Genomic DNA, 20345 nt, shown 5'->3' with positions numbered 1-20345 from the left:
ATGCTTTGTCTGTATAGCACACAAGAAACAATGCCTTTCACTGTAATTACCTCCCAACACATGTGACAATAATAAATCCAATCAAAATCAAATCAAATTAAATCAGTGGATCGCTATTATTTTAGTGAATCAGTTTAGAGTTTACACACAGCGGCAATAAATTTAACACCGGTTCATATCTTTGATGTGTCATTTGAATGTAACAGGTGTCCTTTAAATAGAAATATTGAAAGCATTGATCCAGATCCTGACTTGCGGTTCTGTTAGCTGAATGTATTGAATTATTTCTAATTACCAAAATGCAGCAGTGTTTCTGGATTAAAATAAAGATACAAACATTTGATAATGTTTCTCTTTATTCAGAGTAATGTGAATGATCAAATATTCTACGCATATTCATACATTTCTCCAATATTCCTCTTTAATAATATTCAGCATCACTGAGCATATCATACAAAACGTGCATATTTGGAAAGCTGCAAAGAACACTTTTTTTAAGGTGTACTAAGAATAATTCTTGCTTCAATATCCCACCTTTTTTGTGCGTGGAAATGAAGACTTACAGTAAAACAACAAACCGCTAATTAAAATGAATGAGCATTTCAGTCGAAACATTGGTCGATGCGGGAAGATATAGAATTGATTTCTGAATTGAAAAGTCTGCTGAAGAGGTGATTCTGCATTCCATATCTATTTCTAGTGGGAGTTCAGCAACTAGTTGACAATATTTTAACACTGTAAACGGTCTGTGTACAGGAACAACTACTAACTGGTTTCCTTAATATTAAAGTCATGTACAAATGATATAGAGAAATTAAAAAAAAACATCCATGGAACATAGAGTTAACAATTGACACAACAAAAGGTACTCCATGCTACATCAAACCTGCTGTTTTCAAGAGATCATTTATTTAAAAATGTACACAAACAGGTTCAATCTCTGAAGGATAAGGCAGGGTTCAAAACAATCAATCACCAATGATATTTGCAAAGTGAATTTTTAGTCTCACAGTTTATGGTTACCATAATGACAATACCTGTATATATTTTGCATAAGTTGCAAATCGTTCACCTACTTCTCTTCTAACAGTTACCTGCAGTGTGGGCCCACCAAAAGTTTTCAGTTTCTAATGCTTTGTGTAATGTAGGAGTTTTTCTGCTGCTTGGCATTTTCTCGAAACTTGTCATTCGGCTTATGATTCTTCCCATGGATTCAGCATGCCAAAATTCTAGTGCTTGAGTTTCTGTCACCTCTGAGATGATGCCACAAGGAGAGGAAGCAGGAGAATCGCAAGGCAAGGTCTCAGGCCCAAAGCACCGCCACATTCTCTTGCATTTTCCTGAAATAGTTAAATATATTTTTAAGTTTTTAAAACATTTTACAAAAATAATGACATAGGCAGGACAATAATTTGCCTGGTGGTCACACATTCCCCTCCTTCCTCGAGTCCCTTCAGCTGCAGTGTGACCACCTCTCTAAACGTGCTATCCACAATGCTGTCGGACTAATGGTTGCTCCACGGGGTCCCCACCACTGTTCCAGTTCTGAAACCAGAGCTTTCCAGGAGCTGCAGCTGGGTACACTTCCTGCACCCATGCTAGTCCCACGCACTTGAATTGTGTTCAGCTTCCCACATAAAGAGGAGGAGCAAACTGTGGTTTTGAGCTCTTCTGCCAAGGCAAAATCTTTTAAATTTAAAACTTATTTTTATTTTAAATATAAAATAGGGAAAGATATCAAATCTAACTTTGCTCACTCATAGGATAAAATTACCTCTTAAACATGATGTTTTTGTCATAAAATGTTCATGATTCTCGTCAAAAAATGTAAGCATTGGAAATTGATAATGAAGTGGGGTAAGGTTTCCTCTGGTGACCATGAGTGGAATTTTCTAGCCCTTCCCGCTGGCAGGATCATCCAGTCCTGCTGAATTTGAGCTCTGCTATGGGTTCCCTGGTGGCAGGATGGGTGAGCAATGCAAATTGCTATGTAGTGGGATGATTTTCAATGATCCCTATTTCAGATGAGAACCTTTTCAATTGCAGTTTTATGGCACTTTCATAGCAATCATACATGGGCAACAATAACACTTAATATCACTCCAATTCTGTAAAGGAGTGAAAATTGCTTGGCCTGGATTTTGCATTTAGCGGCACTCACCACTGACCTTAAAGAAAGCTGTCTATAAAGATCGAATGACCTCTGTGGTATGGATTTCCCCTTTTCCAAACCAGCTTAAATTTGACCCCAAGTCAAGACAACAAGACTTGCATCAGCAGTGATGTCAGCAAGCAGGCAAACAGCCAATCATAGTAATGCTTCAATGAACCAAATGACAAATGCCTAAATGGATTTAGCTACTAGCTAAAATAGCTTATAAAAAACATTTTAAAAGAGTGCAGAACGTTTCGTCATTTTGGAGAAATCAAGCACTCCAGAAATCGAAGCTTAGCTTTTCAGGACCTGAGAGGGCATAGAGCAGGAATTATGAAATTAGTAAACTATTAAAAACCCAAATATACTTCATTCAACTAATTCTAACTCTTTCAAAGTTTTCTAAAACAAGGCTATCAAAGTCAGAGTGGAAGTGCTTGTCAATATACTGACTGAGGTGAAAATGTTGTCTGATTTCAAGAAGACATTAGCTATAGAATCCAGGATAGTTTACTTAGTACAGCATCTGACTTATAATCTGAGGGTCCAGGGTTCAAGTCCCTGTTTGGGCGATGCTTTTGTGGGTGGCATGGTGGTTAGCACTGTTGCCTCACAGTGCCAAGGACCCGGATTCGATTCCTGTCTTGGGTCACTGTATGTGCAGAGTCTGCATGTTCTCCCCTTGTCTGCATGGGTTTCCTCCAGGTGTTCCAGTTTCTTACAACAGAGCAAAAGACATGCTGGTTTGGTGCATTGGCTATGCTAAATTCTCTCTCAGTGTTACCCGAAAAGGCACCGGAGTGAGGTGACTCGGGGAATTTCACAGTAACTTCATTGCAGTGTAAATGTAAGCCCTACTTGTGACACTATTAAATAAACATTAAACTTGGGGCTCAAGGGGATATGGGGGGGGGGAAGAGGGGGAACCAGGATATTGAATTTGATGATCAGCCATGATCATAATGAACGGTAGAGAAGGCTTGAAGGGCCGAATGGCCTCCCCCTGCTTCTAGTTTCTATACTTCTTTGTTTTGGAAATGAACTTGGCAGTGGCGCAGTGAAGCAGCAGTGCTAACCACTGTGCCACTGTGCTGCCCTATGGAGCCAACTCCAATAAGGGAGGAGGGAAATCACAGGGTCACAGTGTTGTTTCAGTGCAGGCCATTTGGTCCATCGTGTCTGCAGTGCGGTGGGGGGTTGGGGAGTGGGATCTTCAGCAGAGAAACATAGAATTATTCGTAGCAACTTTTGGAATTCCACATTAATCTGCGCATTTGCAGACGTTGTGTTTTTTGTCAATTTCAGTGGAGTGATGATGATGAACACTAACAGTTACATCCCCATTACTGCTGTAAAAATCCAAATTACCATACCAACATCAGCAGTAGCACGCGCATTTGGTTGTGCATGCATGCATACAACAATTTTCATTCATACGATAGAACATCTACCTTCATCCATATTATGTATCTATGGAAAGAGAATATAAGCTTCCTGTCTCACTGAGAACAACAGGTTAACTGATTCCTAAAATATTTATTTCATATAATTTGAATAATCTGTTTTAAATATAATTGCTTACGTCAGCGTGGAACGGATGACAGGAATCCGGGCGTCTTCTGATTTTCTGAGATCTGAGGTGATCACATTTCAGTGATTCATTATGTTCACTGTAGTTAAGGAGTGTCAGTTTCAAATGCTTTCTTAGAATATAATGCAAGTTCTTAATTGCAGTGCAGCTAAATTGATTGGAAAATCATGGTAGGACTCAGCAAAGATTCAAGAAAATGAAGACAGATTGGAAACTGATGAGGATATCGTAATGCCATGAATTGTATTGTATTGACTAGTAGGTATAGATCAGCATTAACATATATTTATTAACATGGAATCTGTTGCATGCTTGATTTATAAATGCACTTGAGCTATACAGAACAATGGCAACACAGTCAGGCAGCACAGCAGTTATGTTGTTGGGTTAGTAGTTCACAGGCCTGTACCACAAATATGAAGAAATAAAAACAGGAAACAATGGATAAACCCAGCAGATCCATGGGCACAGATACACAATGAACATTTCAAGTCCAGGTTAAGTATATCAGTGTTACAATTAAGCTTACATTAACATTTCAATGATGTTACTATGCATATCCCCTGGTCACCACACTGTGACACCTTTTCGGGTACACTGAAGGAGAATTTAGCATGGCCCAATGCACCTAGCCAGCATGCCTTTTGGGCTGTGGGAGGAAACTGGAACACTCAGAGGAAATCCATGCAGACAGTGACTCAAGCTGAGAATTGAACCCAGGTCCCTGGCGCTGTGAGGCAGCAGTGCTAACCACTGTGCTACTGTGCCGCCACATGGCCCTTCCACAGATTCTGCCGGGCCTGCTGAGTTCATACAGAGTTTTCTGTTTTTATTTCAGATTTCTAGCATTCACAATATTTTTCTTTCAAGATGAAGAAAACTGATTTTGAGAAAGTTAATTTGGTTGAAGAAAATCTGGAAATAAGTATATTTAACAACAATAAAGTGACAGTCAAGTTGCTGATTTGTTCTAAAATCCTAACAGGTTTTTTGATGTCTTTCACAGAAGGGAAGTTCTTCCTGGCCTAGAGATGACTCCCATCTCACAGTTGACTCTTAACAGGCCTCTGAAGTGGCTGGAAAAGCCATTTAATTTCACCACCACCTTTTCAAGGCAAATAGTAGGGGTCAATAAATGGCGGCCTAGACACAGATCTTGTTCACTCACTGACTGATCTTACTCATTATATCAGGCCAGCAGGTGTAACTGCTAGTCAGGCTCAGCAAGTGTTCAGAATGAATCGCCCGATCAATACCAACATCCTGAGATTATATAAAATTTGCATGTACTGAAGTCATCTGCAATATCTGGGACGAAGTTGATTTGTACTCATTAATTAATTGCAATGTGGTTAATCCTTGAGATTGAGGTTGTTTTTAGTCAGGGCTCCAGAGATAATTAATTGGGGAGGCAATGGCCTAGTGATATTATCATTAGACTACTAATGCAGAAATGCAACTAAAGCTCTGGAAACCTGGGTTTGAATCCCATTATGGCAGATGGTGCAATTTGAATTCAGTAAAATAGTTCTGGGATTGAGAATCTACTGATGACCATGAAACCATTGTTGGTCATTGGAAAAACCCATCTTGTTCACTAATGTCCTTTAGGGAAGGAAATCTGCTGGCCTGACCCAGTCTGACCCTGCATGTGCCTCCAGAGCCACAGCAATGTGGTTGACTCTCCACAGGCAACTAGGGATGGGCAATAAATTCATGTCCTATAAATGGATAAAAAAAATACAGAGCTTGTCTTTGCATATATGTTGCTTCTATGGGCTTCCTAAATGCAGATCTGGGTGCTCAGGTGATAATCGTTCATTATTAATTTCGCTATTAAAATGGAAAAAAAAATTGAGGTAATCCTAACAATGTCCAGTGTGATGCTGAGCTGACAGAATGTCTTGTGATGACTTCCAGCTCTGTATAAGCCTCGTGGAGATAGTACAATATGTGTGACTGTATCAGTCTTGGAGTAAGTACTATTTTATTGAACCATTCGCATATTTCAACTCATGCTTTTTGTTTTATTCATTCATGCAATGTGGATATCATTGGCAAGGTCTGCATTTATTACGCATTCCTAATCACCCCTGAGAAGGCAGTGCTGAGTCACCTTTTTGAATGGCAGAAATCCTTTGGTATATCGGTACACCAATGGTGTTGTTAAGCTTTCTAGGGCTTTAACTTTATATTTCCAAACAGGTGGTGGGTAACTTAGGTGGGAACTTGCAGGTCGTGATATTCTCATGTACCAACTTCCTTGTTTGGTAGAATTCATTGTTTTGGAAAGTGAATCCAATGGAACCTTGGTGAGTTTCTGCAGTGCATCTTATAGATGATACAAAATGCTGTTATTGTATCCCAGTGTTAGACTAGAGATGAGTGTTTAAGATGGTGGATGGAGAGTCAAATGGGCTGTTTTGTCCTGGATTTGAGCTTTGTGAAGCTGCACATATCCAAACAAATGCAGAGTATTTGTTCCTACTCATGACCTATGCCTCTGTAAATGGTGGACAGGCTTTAGGGAGTCAGGGGATGACTTATTCAATGCAGAACTCTCAGCATCTGATCTGCTGCTGGAGCCATTGTTTTTATATGCTCAGTCCAGTTAAATTTCTACATCATAACATCTTAAGAAATAGGAGCAGAAGTTGACCAGTTCTGCTCAGTGGTAACCCCAGGATACTAATGATGGGGGACTCAGTGATGTTAAAGTTTGGGAAGATGGTTCTCTTGTTGGAGATGGTCATTACCCAGCACTTGTATTTGCAAGTTTTATCAGCCCAAGCCTGAATATTGTCCAGGTCTTGCTGCATAGAGACTCAAACTGCTTCATTAACGAAGGCATTATGAAAGGATTGAACACTATGCACTCATCAGTGAACATCCCCACCTTCTGACAGCATTATGGAGAGAAGGTCAGTAATGATGCAGCTGAAGATGGTTGGGTCTAGGATTCTATTCTGAAGAATTCCTGCAGCGATGTCCTGGGGCAGAGATAATTCGTCTCCAATAATCACCATGCTTTATGCGAGGCAATGAACCACTCAGTTCAAGGGCAATAAGGGATGAGCAACAAATGCTGTCCTTGTCAGTAATCTTCATAACGCATGAAATCTTACCTCTGGATTTTAATTCTTTCAGCCAACGCTGTCATTAGATAAGGAGTTGAGTGATTCTGATAGAACGCAAACCAACCATTGGCGAATAAGCTACTCATGAGTAAGAGCAGCTTGATAACACTGATGACAGCTCCCATTATTATGCTGATAATTTGAGATATGGGAAACTCTTACTGATGGACAATTAAATCCCCAAACCATTCTGCATATTTTCTGCCCTGGCTACCTTCCATTTCTCTTCCAGTGGTATTCAACATGGAGGACAACTGATTCAATGGTCGATGGAGGGTATCAGATGGCAATTTGCAGAACATTTCCTTGCCCCATGCTTGACTTGATGTCACGAGACTGAGTCTGGAGTCAATGTTGAGGACCCCAGGGCCACTCCCTCCTGGCTATACGCTACCTCTTGGTTGTTAGGAGGGGACATATCTAGGGATGGTGATGGAATATGCCCCAATGGATGGTCAATGGAACAAGCTCCCAGTCACATGCTGGAGAGTCTGAATGGCACTCGCTGCATCCATGTAACTGAATAGTCTGAGGTTGAAACCGAGGGCAAGTTGCTCTATGTTGATTTCCAAATTCCTAAACGTAGCACAAAAGGAGCTATATCTATGTAAGGAAAAATATATTACTCGCTCTAACTAAATATAAGTGAAGCTAATTAAACTGACATGAAACAAATTGTGGACTAATCCAGACCTGCTTGGGTGTCTTCCAAAATAACCACATAGCACTGGTGGCTGCTGCCAAGTTACACAGGCATTATGTCCTATAAATAGGTACAGATAGTATTTTGAGGTGTTTTTATTACACATCTGTTTTACTACCTCGACTGGCTGGAAAACTTGCATTCATAAAAGTAAGAATAAAAAAACTGATAAAACCTATTGCCTTTATTAAAGGATATACATTATTTCTATAGGGTCCATTGTAATTGGTCCAATAGCGCAATCACAGCTGGCATCAACAACTACCATAAAGAGATTACTGCTCGGAATCTGCTGGATGACAAATGACCTGCAACAGACATAAATGAAACACATTATTTAACTATTGAAGCATCATGAGATGAGCATCATTTCCTTAAACATCCACCAGTACGTGCAACTTGAATAGGGTAGTGCAGTGAAAGTTTGTGCTTAGATTTAGGGGTGACATGGTGGCACAGTGGTTAGCACTGCTGTCTCACAGCACCAAGGAGCCGGGTTCAATTCCTGGCTTGGGTCTGGGTGGAGTTTGCACATTCTCCCGGTATCTCCATGGGTTTCCTCCAGGTGCTCTGGTTTCCTCCCGCAGTCCAAAGATATGCGGGTTAAGAGGATGGGCAATGCTAAATTGCCCCTTAGCAAATGCATGGGGTTATGGGGATAGGGCCTGGGTGGGGTTATGGGTGGCACAGACTCAATGAGCCAAAGTGCCATCGAATTTGAATTGAATTCCATTGTATTGATGTTTGTATCACAGGGGTACAAAGGAAACCTAGGCAATTCTAATACAAATCTAGCCATCCCTAAAAGAATTTAATGGAACCTGCCAGGGAGGCATGACAGCAGTGGTGTTCAGGATGGCCAGGAGAATTGGGAAGCAGGACTTGCATGAAATTCAGTGCATTGGGTAAACAGTCTGCGATTAAGTTGGTGATGGGAAAGGTATATGCAGGAATCCAATCTGCCAGTAGTAGGATGTCCATTAGCCTCATTAACGGACCACTTCGGAACAACTATCTATGAGCCCACAGGAATTTAATGGTAGTTCAGGGATTTATTGGGTCTTATATGGCTCTCCCACGCCTCCCAAAGGCTGCCCAACAAAACCTTGTTGGGATTTGGGATTCTGCATTGTCAGTGGAGAGACACAGCATTAGAAAGCAGGCAGCCGCAGAAAGCCAGTCTCCTGCCTCCGACCTCCTCATCCTTACCCCCACTCCCTGTCGGCAACTCCCACTCACCCTGCTTAGGGATCCAGAGAGTAGCCTTGAAATGTTACCGGCGGTAGCTGCTGCTCCTGGTGGCACTGCTGGCAATGGACAGTTGCCAGTTTCTGACTGGCTGGCAGCTCTCAGGGGCAGGACTTCTGCCTCACTGGGGGTTTGACAGTGGGAAAGGCCCACACTGGCCAGTAAAGTGCCTTAGGCACTAAAACTGTGTCAGACCAACTCCATGAGAGTGACGCCAGGCTCCCACTGATTCTCCGACCAAGGGGCGGGGGGCATCATTAGCACTAATTTCTAACCTATAGGAATTTCTCGCAATTGTTAAATTTCTTCCCCATGGTCTCTCCTTTCCTTAAATCATTGGTGTGATTAAAAGTTACTTTAAGTTGTCATTAATGTCATTTCATTCAGTAGCACACTTCATAAATACTGAGCATAACACTCAGAACTAGGCTTTTTCTTAACAAACCATTCACAGGTATTAAATAATGTCTTGCATTGATTTCATTTGTACAACATGTTTAGAGGTAGAAAGTGTAACATTCTCAACAAAATTAGTAAAAACTATTAAAATTCCAGAAACAAAAATGATCGAACTGAAACTCAACTCCACGTCTCAAACAGAAAGATTCATCCGTTGGGCAAGAGAGTGGGTTTTACACAAAACATAATAAAGTTTAAAGTTTTAAACTTTATTTATTAGTGTCACAAGTAGGCTTACATTAATGCTGCAACTTTAAAACTTCAACTTTAAAAAAAAATTAACTTTTAAAACTTTAAACTTTAAAGGATGACCCATTCTGGCATCATCTCCGTATCAACAGACATAGGTATTAGTGAATAATGTTTATTGTAATGTAATATTGATGAATATGCCTCTCAATGAATTATTGTAATGAAAAATTAAAGGAATTAAAAATAATCTGGGAAAATATCCATTTACAATATGTATTAATAAAAAATATGTGAATAGAAAATGTGTTTTATCTGTCAAAAGCTCAAGAGCAATGATGTATTAATACGATGGAACGGTGTGTAATTAATCATAATGAGTCATAAGTAATTAGGGAAGCTAATGGAATGTTATTGTTTATTGCAAGGGAAATTGAATATGAAAGTTGGAAGGTGATGCTTCAGTTGTACAGAACACTGATGTGACCACATCTGGAATACTGTGTACAGTATTGGTCGCCTTATTTAAGGAAGGATATAAATGCATTCGAAGCATTTCAGAAAAGGTTAACTAAACTAATAGCAAGAATGGGCAGCTTGCCTCTTGAGGAAAGACTGATTTAGCAAGGCTTGTATTCACAGGAGTTTATAAGAGTAAGAGGCAATTTGATTGAAATGTACGAGATCCTGAGGAGTGTTGACAGGGTCGAAGTGGAGAGGATGTTTCCTCTTATGGAAGAATTTAGAACGGGGGCCACTGTTTAAAAGTAAGGGGCCTCCCATTTAAGACCGAGATCAGGGGCGGGTCTTTCCAGCCACACTCGGCCCAGAACAAGAAAATCCTGCATGGGGTCAATGGGTTACTGGGGGTTGGTGGGTGGTTATATTCAGATCAGTCATGATCTTATTGATTGATAAAGGAGGCTTGAAGGGCTGAGTGGCCTACTCCTGCTTCCAGTTTGTCTGTATGTTCATATTATTTCAGTCTGTCAATGACAGGATGCACATACAGATGCAATACAAAATGGATCACAAGTAACTCTATTGACTCCCTACTGATCGCAAATCTTATTCAATATTGCTACGTTTGCCAGTTTTATATTCAGTTTTGATGATACTGAGGCTGGTCTTATATAATGGAATCTAAATACAAAAAGACAATCAATGGAACAGTCTCCTCTGATGCAGAGGTATATCAAATTTGCAGTAATTTGAAAAAAATATTTGTAGTTGATGATACTTATTGCACTTTAAGAAATAGGTTTCCATTTATTTGTCAATGCTGTTTATTTTTAGTTCCTAGGTTTAAACTTTATCGAAATAAAATTGCCATTTAAGCTGATTGATGTGGATTAATTTTACAACATGTAGATTTTATCAACTTCTGCAGTCATATTTTCTTTCTTGACAATGAAAAGGAAAGGAATGAACTTGCTTTTATATTGTGCCCCTTTAAGACGTCAGGACATCCCAAAGCACTTTACAACTAATGAAGTCATTTTGAATTGTGGTCACAGTTGTAAAGTAGGGAAATATTACAACCAATTCACACAGAATGCAATGTTGCAGAAACATCACGACCAAGATAATAATCTTTTCAGTAGTGTTGGTCAAGCCATTGACATGTCACCAGGGGAAAACCCTCCTGCATCTTTGAATAGTGCTGTGGACCTTTTATCTGAAAAAGCAGAGGAGACCTTGACTTAACATCCCATCTAAACGATGGCTCCTTGACAGTGCAAGTTGGGCTTGAAACTATGACCCACTGAACCAGAGGGATGATTGCTGCCACTGAGCCAAGTTTGGTACGTACATAATATACATGGATATCCTCAGAGTCTCTCTTTAAATGTAATAATCCTTTCAAGGGATTCCATTTTCTGCATCACTTCAAAAATAATAGCATGTTGAAATCAAATAGAACATCAGCATTAGAAATAACAAAGCTGCGTCTGAAGTCTGCTCCCAAGCCTCTGCCAATGTGGTTTTTGACTAGTTGCCAGCAAGTATATAAACAGTTGCCAGGTGGAAACACTAACAGACTTCTCCTACAGTCCCCCAACCCCCACTCCTCCCTCCCAACCCCCACCTCCAACACTGCAGAATAAACTATACAACACTCAGCTGGGATAGGGACAGAGCAGAGTGTGGGGAGTTTACTTATGTTCCTCAATGATATGGCACTGTACATGTTCTGAGATATACTGCCTGTTGCTGCAAACATCACTGACTGCTGAAGGCCTCAAAAATTGCAAGGATGCCATCACTTTGTAAGTAGTGATGTGCCTTTATGTCAAACTTCAAAAGGGTAAGATCCTTTGTGGCATCATCTTTAAAATGAATCAATTGTAAAATAACATTGGTTAATTGTACCAATAAATTCCTACAGTTGTCATACACAATTTATATAGCTGTTTTATAATTGATCTTCAATCCTTTCATCGCTTTTTTCCAGCTGAGTGGTAGCTGTATTTTCATACCATCAAAGCCTGCTCAAGATTTGGCTGACATTTGGTGGATTTAAATCCCAGTTAAGGGAAGCAAGATCTGGGCCAGGAGATGGAGTTTGGAAGTTTCAAGGTTGTGCTTTTAGCTTTGAACTGAACTAAAATGTATGAAGTTTCCAGGCTTCTTGACATCATCAACATATCAGCTGGTGAAAAACAGCACATTAAGTGAAGCAAATCCTCTTTCTTCTACTATATTTGATTTAATTTCCTTAATGTGCATTAATGTTGAAAATCATTCCTATCATTGGAAATATTGCTCCTTATTTAATTTTGGATTACGTTGGAACTAAGTTGCCAGTAATTTCCTTCAGCCACATATATATCACCCATTGGAGATTAAATAATTAAAATTTATCTGCAAGATAGTTGTAGACTGAGTGGTTATGTGATGATGTAGCTACTTAAGAGGTTACATGACGGAAATGTGAGCTCTCTTGAAGTGTGAGCAGAGTACAGGCATGACACTGAGACTCGTGATGCTCAAATCAAACAGGAACGTGTCACCTGTCAGAAATGTCATGACTTCATATATGGTTGTCCCTTAAATGTTGAAACTGATCATCAGCCACTCATAACAATCGTCAAAAAGCCTCTTAGTACTGTGTGCTCAGTTAGTCAATAAAGTATTGTTTGTTACAAGTACTTGCGGGCTAGTCTTTGGGAACCCAGCACATCTAGTTGGTGTCAGGAGTTGACAGCATGGCCCAAGAACTTTGCCACATCGGTCCTCTTGCATTTGATAAAAATATCATGGACAACTGGACCAAGTTTGGAAAGGAGTGGTGTATATATTGCAGTGCTGGATTATCACATAAGTCAAATAAGGTATATGTTTATACCCTACTAAATTTAGCTGGCCCCATGGTCATTGAGAAGTTAGAAGCCTTTGTATTTCAAATGGAAGAGGAGAAAGAGGATCCCAAAACAATTCTAAAAGTATTTGAGAACATTTGCCTGTCAGTGAAAACCAGATTACTTGACCGACACACATTTAACTAAGTTTAAGTTTATTTCTTAGCGTTATTGCAAAAATCCCCGAGTCACCACACTCCGGCTCCTGTTCGGGTACACGAAGAGAGAATTTAGGATGGTCAATGCACCCAACAGCACATCTTACGAACTGTGGGAGGAAACCAGAGCACCTGGAGGAAAGCCATGCAGACACTGGGAGATCATGCAGACTCCACACAGTGGCCCAAGCCAGGAATCAAACTCAGGTGCTTGGAGCTGTGAGGCAGCAGTGCTAACTATTGTACCAAAGATCCGATGAATCAATACAATCAACTCTGAAAACCTTGCAAGAAAAAATGCAGGTTTTGTACCCTACCTAATGAGTTAGTCAGATATCAAATAGTCTGTAGGGTCCACAGAAACCTAATCTGCAAGTAGCTGCTGTGAAAGAAAGATTTAACACTACAAACAACCATTAGCATTTGCATGCTAATTGAACAGTTTGATAAAAGCAGCAAGACTTTAGGCAGGAAACAGAAGTTTTTGCAGTGCAGGGCATGCCTTGCCCCAACTGTGACAGCTATCACCCCGTTTTGCAAATGGGAAACTCTGCAACAAATGTGGAAAGTGGAATCATTTCGCAAAATGCTATAGATCAAAATTGCAGCAGTTTTCTTTTGACAAGAATCACAATGAGTCGATCAGTCTTCCGAGGTTAGGAGCATCAGCAACGTGGATGAACTGGAGCTCAACTAGAGCATGTGAGGAGGCAATGACCTAGTGGCATTATCACTAGACTATTAATCTGGAAACTCAGCTAATGTTCTGGGGATCTGGGTTCGAATCCCACCATGGCAAATGGTGGAATTTGAATGTAATTTAAAAAATCTGGAATTAAGAATTTACTGATGATCACGAAACCATTGTCGATTGTCAGGAAAAACCCATCTGGTTTGCTAATGTCCATGAGGGAAGGAAATATACTGTCCTTAGCTGGTCTGGCCTGCATGTGATTCCACAGCCATAGCAATGTGATTGACTCTTAACTCAAGCAACTATGGGTGGGCAATAAATGCTGGTCAGCCGGCAACACCCATGTCCCATGGATGAATTAAAAAAAACAAACCGCTAAGCCTCCAACAACACTCAATTATGACAGTGTCAACGTTGTCACAGAAAAGGGCATCACCAGTTTGAAAATGTTTGCAACAATGCAAAACCGAAGGTAGATAGACATTGGAACAAAGTGTATTGTCCAGTTGAGTGCTATGGGAACTAGACCCATATGCAGCACTGGACCCTCACACCCAGGTGGACCTTGTGGCCATACAGAAAGTATTGCCATTCTCCATTGCACACAGGGCACTTTCAAGATTCACGTTGTCGACCCAAGTGGAAAGGTCTTCAGGACAGCATCATACTGGGACTCATCCAACTTGGTCCAGATGTACATACTCTGCAACAATAGGCCCCAGAAATGAGAAAGAGAGCAAAGACCTCCTCAACTGTGATGTCATTGGGAAGCCATCAGTAAAATGCCACATGAGATTGGGGGACTCGATGCCACCAACAGTCTGCTCTGGGAAGAGTACCCATGATGTGGGTATGCCGGCGTTGGACTGGCGTAAACACAGTAAAAAGTCTGACAACACCAGGTTTTAGTCCAACCTATTTATTTGATAATATACTCACAAGCTTTCGGGTTAGCCCCTTCGTCAGGTGAATGGAGAGTTCTGGGCCAGAACTCTCCATTCACCTGACGAAGGGGCTAACCCAAAAGCTTGTGAGTATATTATCAAATAAATAGGTTGGACTAAAACCTGGTGTTGTCAGACTTTTTACTGGGAAGAGTACCAACAGCCATGAAGCAGAAAGTAGTCAGTGAGTTGCATCGGATGGCAACATGAAATGTCATAATTCTGATAGTCAAAGTCACAGAATAGGTTTTAACAATGGTGGCTGCAGTAAAGAAAGATGATATGGTCAGGATTTACATTGAGCCAGTGCACTTAAACAACACACTGCTCAGGTCTCATCACCCTGTGAAGACAGTGAAACAGGTGACAGCAGAGATGCAAATGCCAAGGATTTCGGCAGCTGAGATGCAAATTGTAGGATCTGGTAGTTCCCATGAGATGAGGAAACTTTGAAACTTGCAACACTCATGACTCAGCTCCTCAACCAGAATGTTAAATGGTATTGGCAGGAGCTCCACACAGCTGTCTTCAACAGACTCAAACACGTACTCTCAGCCTCACCCACGCTACAATACTCTTGAGCATCCATTCTCAAATCAACAGATGCGTCCCAGCTCAGACTTGATGCAGTCTGCATCCACCATGACAGACTCATCGCCTTTACTTCAAGGGCCCTCACTGACACTGACACTCATTTTGCTCAAATCAAAAAGGAACTCGTGGTCAGTCAGAAATTCCATGACTTCATGTCTGGTTGTCCTTTAAGTGCTGAAACTGATCATCAGCCACTCGTAAGAAGAGTTCACACTCCGTCTGCACGACTGCAGTGCGTGATACTAAAGGCTGGACACTACAATCTTGGCATTAACTGCTAACACAGTAAGGAGCTGTACTTGGCTGAGGCCCTTTCAAGAGCCATCCTGACCACTACAGTCCTGAGGAAGGTATTGACATCATGTCAATAGAGGTGCTGTGCTGTCCTCTTGAAGAATCCAGGAACTCAAAGATGCCCCACAGACAGCTGTCACATGCAGACAGCTGCAGAACATCATCATGAGGGGCTGGCCAGAGTCCTCAAGGGAGCTTCTGTTTGAGATCTGCACATTTTTCATCATTAGAGATGAAGTAACCATGCAGGACCAACTGATATTGCATGACCAGTGATTAGTCATGCCTACCTTTCTTCAGAAATGCTAAATCCATCAGCTTCATCAGGGGTACTCTAGTTTGGAAATCATAGAATCCCAATGATAGAATCCCTACAGTGCAGACGGAGGCCATTCGGCCCATTGAGTCCACACCAACTACAATCCCACCCAGGCCCTATCCCCATAACCCCATGTATTTGCCCTAGCTAGTCCCCCTGATACTAAGGGGCAATTTGGCATGGCCAATCCACGTAACCCGCACATCTTTGGACTATGGGAAGAAACCGGAACACCCGGAGGAAACCCACGCAGGCACGGAGAGAATGTGCAAACTCCACACAGACAGTGGCCCAAGCCAGGAATCAAACCCGGGTCCCCAGTGCTGTGAGGCAACGGTGCTAACCACTGTGCCACTCACATGACTAGATACAGAGCCAAGAAAGCACTGTACTGGCCCTCCCTATATGCTGACATGGATAAGGAAGTCTGTATATGTGCAACATGCAACGCACTCAAGCTCCATCAAGCAAAAGAACCACTGCATCTATATCAGCTCCTGGGCCTCCCGTGGCCATTAACAGAAGTTGCCATTTTTGAATGGAATGGTAAATAACATTTGGTCTTAGTCCACTTGTACTCCTGGTGATTTGAACTTGACCACCTGCCAAATTTCACAAGTAACACAGACATCATCATCTTCCCTGCTGCCGTCAGACTTTTGAATGGACATACCTTATATTAAGCTGATCTTTCTCTACACCCTAGCTTTGACTGTAACACTACATTCTGCACCCTCTCCTTTCCTTCTCTATGTATGGTATGCTTTGGCTGTATTGTGTGCAAGTAGGTTTATAAGATGTTGAGAGGAATAGATAGGGTGGATTCTCAGAGGCTATTTCCCAGGGCTGAAATGGTCGCTACGAGAGGACACAGGTTTAAGGTAGAGGGAAGCAAGTACAGAGGAGATGTTAGGGGTAAGTTTTTCACTCAGAGGGTGGTGAGCGAATGGAATCGGCTGCCGTCGGTGGTGGTGGAGGCGAATTCGCTGGGGTCTTTTAAAAGACTTCTGGATGAGTATATGGGATCTAATGGGATTGGGGGGTTATAGATAGGTCTATGGCTTAGTAGGTATAGAAGTGATCGGCACAACTAGTGGGCCGAAGGGCCTGTTTGTGCTGTAGTGCTCTATGTTCTAACAATACTTTTCACTGTATACCAATACATGTGACAATAATAAATCAAATCTGTGGTGCCATTAACTAGCGCTGGCTGAGTTCCTTCACACCGGGAAACACCACTCAGAACTTGGGGAGTTGGAGGTAAGTCGTGTGATTCGATTGTACCAAGTGAGTTCAGTGATCTGGGTTAGAAATGTGCCCATGATGTTGGCGGTTGATTTAAGTACCCCCATGTTAAAACAGTTTAAGCAGGCTTTCTAACCCTAATCTTACTGTAAGAAAAGAACTACACAAATATTTGGAATTTTGCACCAGGCTGAGTGATGCAGGAGCAGCTCATTCTTTATTCTGTTTTGAGATGGAAAATGTTATGTGGATATGTCATGCTTTGAGTGCTTAAGATGGTAAGTATCACATCAATCCAGAAAGCCAACACCGGAAAACATAAATCATTTCTTGCAGATCTTCAGAAACTTTGGGTGAATGTACACTCTCAGGTAATTATTTTTAATTATTTCATGTTGATAACGTGGCATCTGATGTTACAATTTATGCAAATAATTTATGGCACTCTTCTGGCAGTTACAGGATCAATTTCATGTATTTGCTTATTGCAACAAATGGCTTCAGCTTCACTGTCATGCTTTATGATGTAATCTGAAGCCCTTGCTTGTATTACAGTGGAACTTCAATGTGCTCCTAATCTAAACTCAGGACATCTCAAGCAAGCATATCAGTTAAATGCAAAATTTGGATGTCAGCACTAAATTATTTGTGTCCTGTAATGGTGCCATGGGATACTAGTGTGTGGATGCTTCACCTATTTGTAGGGTTGCCAACTGTGATTAAATACGTTTGTGGAGATTCCATCATGACTTGTCCGCGCTCTCTGGCCATTGGTCAGTCAACCCATCCACCGTTGTGCTGCACTGCCTTTCTACAACCACTGGGACGCAAAAGAAACTCACTACTCAATTGGGTGGTATGTGACTATCAGACAAACAGTGCCTTTCCCCTCATTTTCAAACTTTTAGATCTAGCAAAGAGAAAAGTGACAAAAAAGACAGTCGTTTTTAATGTCTTGGTGCTTTTGCTCCAAGGTTGCACAGAGTGATCTTCTGTGCCAACCTGGAGAGTTGGCAACCCTATGTATTGGGCTGAAATTCCTCAATCCGTTATTCAGCAATGGCATATGATACTGCTAAACTAGACCCCCATGGAAATAGTGGGGAGGAGTTTTAAGACAGACTCACAGGGGGAGAAATTCAAATTACCAATTGAACAGTGTGATATAAATGCACACTAGAAGGTACCAGCCTGAACCTTTGGCTTCCCAGCCACTGGGAATTTCCCAGGTTTGAGTGCATTTTCTTCAGTTGTAAAGTCAATAAACACAGTTTTCCTTTTAACAGAACATTATATCCCAAATATTGCCCCCAGGAGCCCAGAAGATCAACAATTTACTAGGCCCCAAGTCCCAACATGTGCTGTTAATGATTGCAACCTTGTGTTGGGTGACTGATGAATGAGAGACTTGGAGGACAGGACTTGGGGTGGGGGCTCTTCCAGGTGTGGAAGACTGGGGAGTGGGGTGTCAGGAGAGAGGGAGACTGAGGGATGGAGGACTTGGGATGAGGGAAACTGGGGAGCAGGGAACTTGAGAACGGAGATTGGGAATGGGGGATCTGAGAGACAGCGATAGGGGGTGGGGTCTCAGGACTAGAGTGAGAGACTAGGGAATAGTAGTTCAGCAGAAGTGGGGATACTGGGAATCGGGGTGGGTGAATAGAATACTGTGTGATGAGGGACTGCAGAATATGTTCTGGGGGAGAGAGACTCAAGGAATGGGACTTGGGGGAGTGGAGTTAGGCTATAACTCTAAACTAAGAATGGGGTCTCAGGAGGAGGGAAGCTGGTTGGCGGGGTCTTGGGAAGAGAGTCTCTGGGGGATGGGGGCTTAGGGGGAGAAGGAAATTGTGGAACTGGGGCATGAGGAGAGATGTAGGTTGAGGCATAGATGTTGGAATAGAGACTCACTCAAAACTCCTGCAGCCTCAACTGAGAAGTGCAGATTCTAGTGAAAAAGCCATGGAGGAAAAGTTCAGGGAACCTTGTGGAAAGTAAATTGCAAAAATGCTTCCTTAGCATTTCTTAAAAAACCTCAAGTGATCTGTTGAGGGTTGGGTAAAGATCTAGAACAACTGGGCAAAGCCTAATTGTTTACGCATTTTTCATTGGGGTGCCAGAGCCAGCATTAAGAACTACATTTGCCTATTCATAATGCCTAATGCCCATGTCAGTCAGGCAAACCGCTGACTTGGAAGTCATTGGCTTCCATATTGGGCAGCAGGTGCAGCTGGGAGGGGGTCACGGCCTGAAATTCAATTACCCAACCTTAATTATTCACTCAAACAATGGGTGAAACGGTTAGATTTCTTCCTATTAAAGGTTCATAGATCATTATCCCAATTTCAGGGCCCAGGTTTCTAGTGCTCCAAGCACAACTTTGGCTTTTATCGTTCATCTAAAGTCATTTTACAATTCCATTTATTTGCACAAGAATGTTTGTCAGATACTTTCATTAAGTTTGAGATATGTTGTGATGCTTGAGAAGACTTAGCAAGTGGAGCCTTAGATTTGCCTCATTTAAACTTTTCTCATTTAAATGAGGCAAATCTAAGGCTCCACTTGCTAAGTCTTCTCAAGCATCACAACATATCTCAAACTGACTTATTCACTGTGGAGTGAGTTGGAGTGGATTATTGAATACACAGCACTGTTGGGAATGCTGAACTCAGAGGCTCAGAAGAATGTAGGAATGGGCGTTAAAACGGACCCAAGGTAATGTGCACCAAAACTACACTGATACAGTCACATAACTGAATATGTGCTCCCTTGTGGAAAGGTGGGAAAAGCTGTGCTTGAACTTCACTAGAAAACTCTTGAATCCCACCTCTCATCTCTTGACACAATCACAGGAAACGTGGGATGGAATTAGAGACAAATGACACAGTTCCATCGATAGACAATGAAACAGTGCAATTCCCTACTTTTTAAAACACCTCTTTGGCCCCACCCTATTGCCCGGTGGGCAGTGCTCTTGGGCACTGCCACTTTGCCCTTTGGGGAGTGCTGGGGGCCAGACTGGCTCTGCCAGGCTGGCAATGTTCAGGGAGCACATCCCCTTATCCCTGACCTCCTGGGGCGTCTCCATGGCCTCTGTTCCAGCCACTGGAGTTGTCCGCCAGGTCCCCATTCGTGGGGAGCTGTTGTAAACCTGCTGGAGTGAACCACTCCTAGTGTGTGTGTGCGTGTGTGTGTGTGTGTGTGTGTGTGTGGTGGGGGCGGGGGGGTGCGGGGTGGTGGTAGATGCTAATGG

General features: G+C 41.9%; 1 protein-coding gene across 2 annotated transcripts in view; it reads right to left on the bottom strand.

Moving 5' to 3' along the window:
• Positions 1–395: 395 nt before the first annotated feature.
• The window catches only part of cacna2d3a (calcium channel, voltage-dependent, alpha 2/delta subunit 3a), a 776701-nt gene continuing 756751 nt past the window's right edge, over positions 396–20345 (bottom strand). For both annotated transcript variants that reach the window (XM_080182611.1, XM_080182617.1), the window contains 3 exons: positions 7785–7894; positions 3738–3820; positions 396–1340 (listed from right to left, as the gene is read on the bottom strand). In XM_080182611.1, coding sequence (XP_080038737.1) covers positions 1248–1340; positions 3738–3820; positions 7785–7894 — 286 coding nt within the window. In that variant the 3' untranslated portion in view covers positions 396–1247. The remainder of the gene's footprint in view (positions 1341–3737; positions 3821–7784; positions 7895–20345) is intronic.

The sequence above is a fragment of the Carcharhinus amblyrhynchos genome, chromosome 3, assembly GCF_965287045.1.
Source record: "Carcharhinus amblyrhynchos chromosome 3, sCarAmb.v2.hapA, whole genome shotgun sequence".
In the NCBI taxonomy this organism is placed as follows: domain Eukaryota; kingdom Metazoa; phylum Chordata; class Chondrichthyes; order Carcharhiniformes; family Carcharhinidae; genus Carcharhinus; species Carcharhinus amblyrhynchos.
The sequence above is the reverse complement of the archived record's forward strand: the minus strand, read 5'-3'. Positions and strand labels throughout refer to the sequence as shown.